General features: G+C 36.7%; 1 protein-coding gene across 1 annotated transcript in view; it reads left to right on the forward strand.

The window, feature by feature from the left end:
• Nucleotides 1-12,090, forward strand: part of LOC113230830 (atrial natriuretic peptide receptor 1-like) — an 86,607-nt gene that overhangs the window by 33,289 nt on the left and 41,228 nt on the right. Inside the window, exons 5-6 of the mRNA XM_026464928.1 lie at nucleotides 6,421-6,609; nucleotides 9,002-9,375. Of these exons, the coding sequence (XP_026320713.1) occupies nucleotides 6,421-6,609; nucleotides 9,002-9,375 (563 nt within the window). The remainder of the gene's footprint in view (nucleotides 1-6,420; nucleotides 6,610-9,001; nucleotides 9,376-12,090) is intronic.

Here is a 12,090-nt window from a genome sequence, read left to right on the forward strand (position 1 = left end):
CACTTTTTAGCGCGGACCCGACGTCCATATAATTGTAAGTCAATGTTGATATGCCATTTTTACGACGAGACAAATATGAAATTTATTTATTTATAGGAAAACTATCAGTTCAAATAGGAATTCAAATAGGAAACGCACACACACTCAACATAGCCCCGCACTAGGGGAACCCTGTGTCGCGGGTGCCATGGACACACACATAGACAATCACAAATTACACCCAAACTCACGAGAGAAATAAATGTAGGTCATACAAATATTTCTCCCGGCCCGGGAATCGAACCTGGGACCTCTGCGTGGCAGTCCGGCATGGTAACCGTTCGGCCACAGAGGCAGTTAAAATCAGTACTTAATACTTAATACAAAAATTACGAAAAAAATGTTCCAAGTCAACCTATTTAAACGTAATGTAGTATTCAGCTTCTACTGGAAACTTACCAAAATGCACCATATGTGCTTCTAGTGAAAAGTACTTGAACACAGGTATAATGGAGTAGCCTTTATTATTTATAAATAAATTTTATATGTAAATGTTGAATTTTATACAATGCCATTCATTATGAGCTAGGATGTCTGATTTTTATTTCTTTAGCTTCGAGAATTCTCGTACCCGATTTCTCGAGTTATTCGAGAATTTTTTGAACAACCGTATAAAATCAGCTCAATCAACTATAAAACTAAATGTGAACTTTTCGAAAGTTAGGAAATGAAACTATTTTTCCGGATTTAAATCGCGTATATTTGTTTTTTCAAACAAACCGACGTTTCGGGCCCTTTACAGGTCCCATGGTCACGGTTGACTGAATGCACATGGGACCTGGGATTTAAATCCGGAAAAATAGTTTCATTTCCTATGTGTAACAATCGCGAAAACCTAAGTTTTCGAAAGTTGTTTTGGCCTGGGTGTTCTGAGTTGTACCCCGAAATAAATTCCATCGTTCTTGGTCCCAGGTTCGATTCCCGGTAGAACCAATTTGGGAAATGAACTTTTGTAAATTGGTTCTGCTCTGGGATTATGTTGCTCTGATACTCATGGGGAGTATGTACAGAGAGTTCCCTAGTTTCAGACCAGGTAATTGTCTTACAATAGAATACCAAGACCAGAACCATTTAGAAAAGTTAATTTGTTAAATTGATCCTACCGGTATCGAACCCGGGAACTTCTCATCCAGTGCCCACAGTGCAAACCGTTAGGCTATCAAGGTTGTACTATTTGTATTATTATGCATTGTTTGCATGTGAAAGCCACAAATTGTTTAAATTTAAAAAAAATCCTATTTAATTTGCAGTATCAGTCTGCTTCAATTACCTTCTTTGTTTCTTAAGTTGGTACATTTTGTCATTTATCCAACTTTTGATTTTTAATGCATTTTGGCGGTGTAAGATGTTCTCTGTTAATACTTGTCACTTTCTGCTTAAGTTCAAGCTATGTTTACTGGATAAATTCCTGTATTATCTCCTTTCTATGCACAGTTCACTCATTGATGTAATCACATACCAAAGCTTTAATATAAATTTAATAAAATTTAATATAATGCCTAGGCACCAAAAATAAATTCTTATCGTTTTTTTTTTAATTTTTGTAAGCCTTTGCTGGTTATGTACCTATCCGATTGTCTGAAATGAGACGAGCAAACAAATTTGTATATTTTCGGTATAAAATGTTCTTCTCGTCGCGATTCAGCTATTATATTTCTCCGTAGTGAGCAAAATATAGGATCTCGAGGAAAACTGAAATAAATACATTTGGTATGCCATGCCATAAGAAATTATTATAATATTTGAAAGTATTACTAACATGTATTAAAAAATATTTTAATAATAACATTAGCATCAAAGCGACTCTATGAAATTTTTGTTCTAAATATTTCAAACGCTTGTGTTTGAAACAATTGAAATTGACGTGTTGGGTCTCGTTCAGTCTTTTACGCAAGCTATGAGTCGGAAAGAGACACTTAGCTATTTGATTATTTTGTTTGATTTTGTAATTTATATATACGATTAATTTAAATATAAATTAAATACTATATATACTAGTGCATAAAATAACACTTTTAAATGATAACTATGATAACACAATGTAGTACTTACTGAAAATATGATACACCATCCTGTTTTTTCACTTTAGTTGAGTAATTTTTACAAGGTTTTACTACACAAAACGGCATTGACAAGCGCGCTGTCAGCCAAATAAACGAAGACTAAAGCGTGAATGAAGCTCTGTATACGATTTTAACGCCCTATAAGTTCGGACACTTTTTAGCGCGGACCCGACGTCCATATAATTGTAAGTCATTGGTAAAAACCATAAAAACAATCAAATGGAAATAACAAAAGACAATCCATTTTCAAATGGATAATATCCTCGTAATTGACCCTATCGATTGATTTAATAAAAGTACAGGGTGCATTTTTTAAAGATTTTAGCGGGTTCGCTAGCAATTTTTGGAAAATCTTTGAATGCAGTATTATTTCTTTTTAAAAATAAAGGAATGTTTCCTTTAAATAAAAATTTCTATCTCCAGTATTTAACGTACTTTCCTTCCAAGTGGCATTACAAATTTCCACCCTGTATATACAGACGAATTTCGAACGCGCTTCTTGCGCACGTTTGTGTTGATTTGTGAGCGCATTTGAATTGATACAAATGCCACATTTTGCTGAAGAAAATACACGTGCTTAGGCTCTTCCCGATTGATGTTATAACTAATTTCCAGTAATTTCCACATTCATTCCACAATTACAAAATTATTCAGAGTCGACTTGAAATATTTAACGGTAAATCATATATCCTCTGGGATTGCCAGCAGGTAAACAAAATTGTGTTAACCCTTGTTGGGAACGAGCTACATTAATCACCAGTTCGTGATTAAAGGCTTTGTTCGCAACGATATCCTCTTTTTATATTTCCGAAGCAAAGTGGAAAGTGACCCAGGACAAGAAACAAACATTATAATTTTCTTTGGACATAAAACTATTTTTTCGCGCATATTATTATTTTTTAAACAAACCAACGCTTCGGATTCTTTACAGGTCCCATAATCACGGCCGACTGAGATTCATTATTATTACACGGGTTACCGTACCATACCTTATTTTACCTTAATTTATATATTTACAATTTATTACTAAATTCTTCTAACATTTTTTTTCGTTCAATGCTTCACACGTGGTTTATTATAAACTTATAAAGATGCTTTAAATCTCATTTAATCTATGGTAACTTCTATGTAAATTATTAAATAACACACACACTCATAGCCCCGCACCTAGGGAAACCCTGTATCGCGGGTGCCATGGACAACCACAAATTACTCCTAAATTCACGAGAAAAATAAATGTAGGCCATACAAATATTTTCCTCGGTCCCGGGAATCGAACCCGTCACCTCTGCGTGACAGTCCAGCATGGTAACCGTTTGGCCACAGAGGCAGTTAAACTAACTAAATAACTTTTATTTAAAAGGAAATTACAAATAAATTAAAATATATTAATAGTAACAATAAAAGTCTTCATTTACGAAAAATGGGACTGCATTACATTTAGATTGACATAAATATTTCATAATACTGTTTTGCCGGTGATTTTTTAATATTATAGAACGACATTTAGCAGCGATATAAACGCGCCTCTGTAACGTGCGATTGCATCACAACACGAGCGACTTATACGCTCGATCGCGAATGTATCGCTGCTAAAGTCGTCTCTGCTCTCGTCGCGTCTGTGTAAAGCTAGATAATTAGCGACTGCATCGATGTTGCATTACAACTGACTCGCTACAAATGCACTACAAATGCGCTGCTAAAAATCGCAGCGTGTGACAGCTCTTATTACTAAGTAATGTTGATAATAATAATAATAGTGCCAAATAACCACTATCAAACTAGAATATTTGCTCTGGTGCTCATAGGGGTGCGTACAGAGTAGTATGAGCACGAAAGCAAAAACCAGGAAAAGTTATTGATTCTTCAACAATCAGCAACTCCTGATAACTCATCGTAAAGAGGTGAAACACCTGTGCGGTACATTTTTTTGTGGTGGTGTTTATGACTGTAGTTGCGCTTGTGTTATTTCTTCTCTTCTTATCGCCATCCGTCTCTGCTTCAGCTGTGCAACTTTGATTTCCTGATACTTCGTCTTGCTCGCCTCGGCCTCTCTTTCCTTCTATGAAGTTTTTAAGAAAATTGTCGTGACGTATCAGATGCATAAACGTTCGGTTTTCTGTTGTCTTTCATAAGCTCTTTCCTTGCACTATTGTTAACACAATAATTGTGTTATTTATTTTATTAATTTTATGCGGGGTGTGAAAATATTATAGTAGCTAATAATTTCCCATTTTTATTATATGGATTTCCGTAAAAAAATTCCGTGGTAGCCTAATTAAATAGTATTATAATATGACAAGTATGGTAGCTTCATACAAACGTAGCAGCGTGGCTTGTATGTGTGCGCGCCCGCCACGTGTCGTGTACGGACACATATATTCGCATATTCTCGCGTTGCATGACACTGGTCGTTCCGACGCGCCATTTATTATTATGCGAATGTGAGAGATCGTACATGGCGCGCAGCGGTCGTGCACACATACAAGTCGCGCTGTTACTTTGTACGGAGTTACCTGTGATCTATGGAGATACCTTTATACAGGGTTTTTTTTAATGGGATGGTATGGGGAAATTCAAAATCATAGATGATGCAAGGAAACTGTTTTATGAACCATTAAGTTTGTCCAACTTCTCTTGTCCCAATTTCTTTCTTCCGATACAATGAAATTATCTTAATAAGAAACTGAATCTATTAGCATTTAAAAAATTAGTTAATTTGATTAATTTTCTATGAAAAACAATTTATGAAAATGGACCAACTTCTTCTGTCCCGATTTTTTTGGTCATACAATGAAAATATCACCCCATGAAACTGAGGCGATCAGCACTAAACAAAATTTGATAAATTGTTTTAATTTTTATGAACATCTCACGCTTGACCAAAAAATTGACTTTGTCAAAATTGTTTTCACAAAACAATAATGGTTCCTAACACAGTTTCCTTGTATCTTCTATGATTTCGGATATCCCCATACTGTCGCAACAAAAAAAACACTATAAATACTTCTCTTATTTTATTAGCTAATGGTTTGACCTACCGCTTCTTAAGCAGACGGTGTGGGTTCGAATCCGGTCTTGCACAAACATATGTGTGTGATGTTCCCAATCCGCATTGGGCTCGTGTGGGAACTACAGCCCGAGTTACAGGAGGCCTGTGGCCAGCACGCTTGGTCAGCAACCGAAATCGACGATGCTAATCACTTGTTTACGTAATATGGTAATATGTACCTATTTATTTGTGCACAGAAGTATTAATTACGCGAATTTGTATATATAAAATATGATACCAAACTATTACACGAGGAAAGTCTATCTATTCTTCTTCGTAGTGAGTTGGCAATTATTACCTCGTGTAATAATGTGTCATTCAGGACGTTTCCGCTCTATGAGTGGCACCAGAGTTAATCTCGTTATGTATCGGGCATGTGCGACGATCGTAAAATATTTGGCGACGTCTGTTGGTTTTCCGACCGGCGGCGTGAGCGGCGTTAAATCGACGTGGCACATATCTCACCCCTAGTGTAATAAGGCCATATCTGCACAATGATAATTTTTCGGGACTGCGGGTTAAAGATTCTATGAAACAATTTTGTCGAAAATTTTTTATGTTTAAAAACAAGAGAGCTATAAAATGTCACATACCATACATAATTTGTTTCATGTATGTATTATTTCTTGTGATATAAGCAACATGTGGTTTTATTATACCTATCAAGGCTACGATATTTTGCAGGTGTTTAAAAAAACAAGCAGTAATGTGAGCAATTTTGCGCTCCGGTTTTGAAGGATAAGGGTACTGGTGAAATTACAGGCACATAGGACTTTTCAACTTATATCTCAGGGTGACGGGCGCAGTGACAGTGCCCCTCAGATCTTTGCGATTTAAAGCTCTGGGTGGCACTGCAACTGTTATAGACAGGCGTGTCGCTTACCATCAGGCGCTCGACTTGCTGGTCCCGTCACTTGGTGTCATAAAAAAGGGACCTATAACATTTTTATAAAAAAACCGACTGCAAAAGTTTGTGGAATTACACCTATTTGCCAAGTTGTATTGAAATTGGTTAGCGAAAAGTGGGTAAATACAAATCAACCGATCAAGTCATCAGTCTACCATCACTTTACCACCTCAGTCAACCGTGACCACGGGACCCGTAAAGGACCCGAAACGTTGGTTTGTTTGAAGAAACAAATATATGCGATTTAAATCCGGAAAAATAGTTTCATTTCCTATGGGTAACAATCGCAAAAACGTAAGAACTCAATATTAAAAAATAAGCTACCTATTAACATAATTTTTCTTTTTTACACAATCCAGGGCGGATACTGGGGCGAGACAGGATGGGCTGCAGGTGACGAGCACGACGCGGCGGCGCGCGCAGCTTACGAGGCGCTTCTAAGGGTGTCTTTAAAGTTACCCACGGGTGACAAATTTGATGACTTCGCCGACAAAGTCAAAGCTCGAGCCAAGGATCACTATAACTACAGCTTCTCTGATGGGGAGGAGGTATGTAGTGTTTCTTATTTAGATTAGAATCAGTTTATCGAACTTTAAAACCGAGGCGATAATGATAAGATATGACTGTTTATGATTTTATAACCCCAAGTAAAGGTCAGAAGATCAAAATTTACAATAAAACTGTTATTAGGCTACAACCAGGTCAACAGCCAGGTGGGTGTAGAACAAACTTAGTTTCTACCTATGCACTACCTATACTATAAATGTAATGTAAATGTAAATGAAAGGTATTTTCCATTTGTAATAATATTCTTGGATTCATTTATCGTCATCATTTCTGAGAAAAGAAAAATATGGTAATAATAATTCTAATAAACGATTTAACAAAGCCATATAATAATAATATTTATGTAATACCTTTTATTCATGTACAAGGACCAAACTAATATCTATGTAGATGCTTAGGGAAGACTGGTGTCCAAACTAGATAGCAACAGCACACAGACTATAACTTTATACATAATTTAGCTAGGTATGAATTGAAGAGTGCATGCGTATGTCCTGTGGGCATGGTATGTGTTTAAGATATTAACATTGATGCAAATAGGAATATGAAATTACATGTTCTGTTTTCATGTCGCTCTTTGATAAAAGTATAAGATTATAATTACATTCTCTGTGCGAGTATGGGAAAATTTATTCTCATAATTGTATAGCTTTCCACCTAGGTAACAACAGAAGTTCTTCCTAAAAGAAATCCTTGCAGCAATTACATTGAATGCCTCTTGAAATCTTTAAATCCATTGGAAGATCTGTGTGAAATCCAATCAAGGGCCAGTGTTTAAGAATCAGAGCCAGAAGGTATATGTGTCGAATAGTTAAAACTACTCTGTATTGTGAATATAGAGGATACGTGTGGTGCCTAAAAAGTCAGATACTTTAGAATCACGCGGTATGCTCTTTCCAATACAAGCATGTGAATCGGTGCCGCGTTACCCCACGAAACTATATCGTATGAGAAAATGCAGTCATAGTGCCAAATTTTTGATAGAGACAAACGAGTGACCTACGCCATTAAAGCCTGTTTCATTTAGTCCAAAAACATTCCAGCTACTATGAAAAGTTGAGATATCATCTGCATAGAAGATTATTACGATTTTTTAAATTAAGATTAGATAACAGAAAGATAAATTCCACAGTCTATTACTATTCCTGTACTCACATATGTAGCTTATGATTTTAGAAAAAGCATCAGGTACAATTATATATTATACCACATGTTTAAAGTTCGTTAAAAAAAAAATCGTTACAAAATTTAAATTTGAGAAAAGAGATCGTGTTTGCTTAAGTTAAATCTAAATTGTTGTTTATTTAGTATTATTTAACGGATCTACAACTAAATTGAGCAACTGGTTAATCTATTCTAGATAACTTAACCAAACATTTTTGAAAATCTGATGTTTAATTATACTCGCGCTTCGTCCTTCGAGATTAGCATGAGATTGGTACTTGTAGTAACGCATACGTGCGTCCACTACCTACACTAAGTTGAGAGTAAAAAGAAATTAAAATACAAAATTTGTAAATTACAATGCGCACTCCAGCCCTCGCTTGGTGATCTATTTGGTTTCATTCGCTGTTCAGTGTTCGGCTACTTCACACTGAATTAACTTTGAATTGAATTAACTTTGAATTTGGACGATTGTTTTTTTTTCTTCCAAAAAATGCTTAAATCATCTAGAAAAAGAAAGATAAATCCAGAAAGTGAACTTTTAAGTTTAAATCGAAAGATTAAAAGAACTAGAAAGAAAGGTGTTACGCGGAAAACGCAAAAAACGAGTAACAGTGAGTTCATCAAGTGCATCATCGTCTCCGTCATCGTAAACGGCGTTTTTTCGAGCTTTTCACTGTTGGGTTTGCGGTGTAACAACTACCGAGTTATACTTACCCGTAGTAACGGTGATGATTGGTAGGCTCCTCGGTTGCTCTGGCTGGGTTTGCGGTGTTACAACACAAAATTCATGTAAAACAAAACGTTTTAAGATACAGTACTTTCTTTCTATCTTATTTTGCTTCACGTTTACGTCGATTGTTAACTACATTCACCAAATCAAACGCGCTTTCCGGATGGAGGGTCTTGCGAAACCGCCTCAGAACTAGCCTCTATCCCGCTCGAAACGGGCCCAAGCGAGGCGTCGCCGCCGCACGAACTGGAGTTCGATGAAAGCGTGCTTTAAATTCTGGGCGAGGAGCCTTCGCTAGCTAGGCCCAACGGCAAAGACATTCAAAAGGACATAGCGACTCGTTTCGAACATATCGCCACGAACGGCCTGTCCAAGGAGACTATAAAAGAGCTTTCGGACCGGTATTTGATTCCTGGAAACTGTACTAAAATCGACGCCCCGGATTTGAATCGGAAATGGTTCTCAAACGACTCAAGGCGATGGAATCGAAACAGAAGCAGACTTCCTCCACCATCTTCGCCTTGGACGAGGCCATCACTCGTCTCTTCTCTCAGCGAACGAGAGACAATACCATGCTAAAGCTACTGATGGATGCGGCACGTATCGTTTGCGATTGCCAGTACAAAGAGTCGTTAACTAGACGAGGATTCATTCTCAGCGGCGTGAAGAAAGAAATGAAAGAACAGATGAAAGACACAAAGATCGACAAGTTCCTGTTCGGAAAAAACCTATCGGAAACTTTAAAAGCCGCTAAGGCGATTCAAAAGACCAGTTCAGGGACCTTAAGCCTACCCCGGCGAAGAAGGCGACTTCAAAGAATTCCACAAGTTTCAACGCTATTTTCACACCGGTGAGCCCGGATCACGACAGATTCTGCGGTGCACTCGTGGATAGATGGCTACGAAATAAAGTTTTCGTCTCCCGTGTTACAGAACGACCCTCCTTTATAAATCAGAATGATTATTCTTCTGACGAGAGCAATACAAGGAAACCATAAATCGCCGTTTATCCATTGGAGCCATATCTAAATGTGATCATTGCTGTGGTCAGTTTTTGTCCAAGATTTTTTGATACCAAAATCCGATGGAAAATCAAGGTTTTTACTTAATCTAAAGGAACTTAATAAGTTATAAAAACTTCTCATTTCAAACTAGAAAATCTCAGAACGGCCATAAAATTTGTATCGAAGGGTTGTTTCATGTCTACTGTAGACATTAAAGATGTTTACCTCCTGGTAAAAATTCATGAAAATTCCAGAAAGTACCTTCGCTTTTTTAATAGCCTAGTCGTACAGAGAGTGTATTGAAAATATCACAAGTACTAAAAATTTGTTGACTTCCTTAGGTTACATAATAAACGAACAAAAAAGTTGTACCACACCTGATACATCTTGTACGTTCCTAGGATTTACGATTGATTCTGAAAATTTCCAAGTATCACTACCATCTGAAAAAATTTATAAAATAAAGCATGAATTAACAAAGTGGAATTACTTAAAATAATGTACAGTTAGAGACTTTGCAAGATTAATGGGCCTGCTTGTATCCGCTTGCCCGGCATTCGAATAGGCCTGGCTTTACACAAAACAATTTGAAGGATGTAATTTTTTTATTTTAAAAGACGACCAAAATTAAAACTAACTTATGGATATTCCACAATATCTAAAACCGGATTTTAATTGGTGCGTCAGATTGATCGATCACTCAGTCAATAGGATAAAAGATGAGATCTATCACTTGGAAATTTTCACAGATGCCTCAACTACGGGGTGGGGGGCGGCTTGTGGAGAAATTACATGTCACATTAATTACCTGGAAATCCTCGCTGCCTTCTGTGGCCTCAAATCTTTCAGCAGGAAGCTTTTTGATTGTCAAATTTTACTAAGAATTGACAATACCACTGCGATCTCGTATATAAACCGTATGGGAGGCGTGCAGTTTCCTAACTTGACACAGATAACCAGAGAGTTATGGCGGTGGTGTGAATCGCGAAAAATATTTGTTTTCGCATCATACATCAGTTCTGTTGATAATGATGTGGTCGATGCAGAATCAAGACGTGTGCATCCTGATATAGAATAGGAGATCTGTGATGATGTCTATCAGAAAATAGTTAGACAATTTGGAATGCCACGAACAGATATTTTCGCTAGTAGAATTAATAAGAAATGCAGTAAATACATTTCCTGGCACAGGGACCCTGATGCGTACGCCATTAATGCGTTCACTATCTCTTGGTCAAATTTCTACTTTTATGGTTTTCCACCAATTTCGATTATCACTAAGATGTTGCGAAAAATAATGTTTGACAAAGCTACAGGCATAGCGGTCGTGCCCCTATGGCCGACGCAGCCATGGTATCCCATGTTTAACAAACTGTTGGTGTGCGTTCCCTTGGTATTCGAACCAAGTAACAAATTATCTCATTCCAGCAATCGCAACTTCCACCAGCATCTTACCCTGGTTGCAGGAGTATTACTGTTAAACAAGGGAGTCCCAACTGCCTCAACAGACATCATGATTGCTTCACTTTCGGAAAACTCATCGAAACAATATGACTCTAGATTAAAGAAATTGTTCCAATGTTGTCAGATACGTAACATTGATTTGTATGATTCTTCTATTTGTAACATAATCGAATTTTTAACCGATCTTTTCCATGTTGGGTAAGTTACAGTACTCTGAATACATGTAGATCAGCTTTGTCTCTGACTCTGGGTAACCAGGTAGGTACAGATGACAGAATAGTAGTACTACTTGGGACCCTTCCAAAATTTTAGATTTTTTAGAAAAATGGTATCCGGATGAGGTCTTGTCACTAGAACAAATTTCTAAGAAATTAGTTTCCCTTTTTGTGTTGGTTACTGCACACAGGATGCAGACCTTCTCAAATATAAAAATCGACTATATAAGATCAACGCCAAGTGACATTTTTGTCAGTATTCCAGATTTAGTTAAAATCTCTCGAATTGGTTCAAACCAATAATTCCTGGTCAATGCCTATTATGTAGATAGATCCCAAATTTGTCCCGCAAGAGTTTTAAATACGTATATAGAAAAGACGAAAGATATCCGCGATAATCATACATCTCTTTTTATTAGTTTAAAAAGACCGCATCATATGGTTACGTCTCAAACATTGAGTCGATGGGTCAAGGACATCTTACAACTAAGCGGCATTGATGTTAGTATACTCTTCGCTCATAGCACTAGGCATGCCGCTACGGCCAAGGCACATAAATTAGAAAACTGCCGGTTGGACAGATAAGTCAAAGACATTTGCGACTTTCTATAACAAACACATTACAAATGAAAATCATTTTGCTAGAAGCATTTTGAATAGTCATTCAAATCAATAACAATTTTAGTTATGTTCATAGAATATCATGATTAAGATACATTATATATTACAATTATGTATAAGAAGGTTTCTTTTGTTGTTGTTATATGATTGTAATACAAAATTGTTTACTCAAAACAATCTTTTGTTTTACTCTGGCAAAAAATTTATACTGATATTTCATGACTCTCTCAATGTCTACAAGTACCAATGTCATGCTAATCTC

This window comes from Hyposmocoma kahamanoa, unplaced genomic scaffold (genome assembly GCF_003589595.1).
Source record: "Hyposmocoma kahamanoa isolate Upper Pololo Valley unplaced genomic scaffold, ASM358959v1 64, whole genome shotgun sequence".
Classification (NCBI taxonomy): domain Eukaryota; kingdom Metazoa; phylum Arthropoda; class Insecta; order Lepidoptera; family Cosmopterigidae; genus Hyposmocoma; species Hyposmocoma kahamanoa.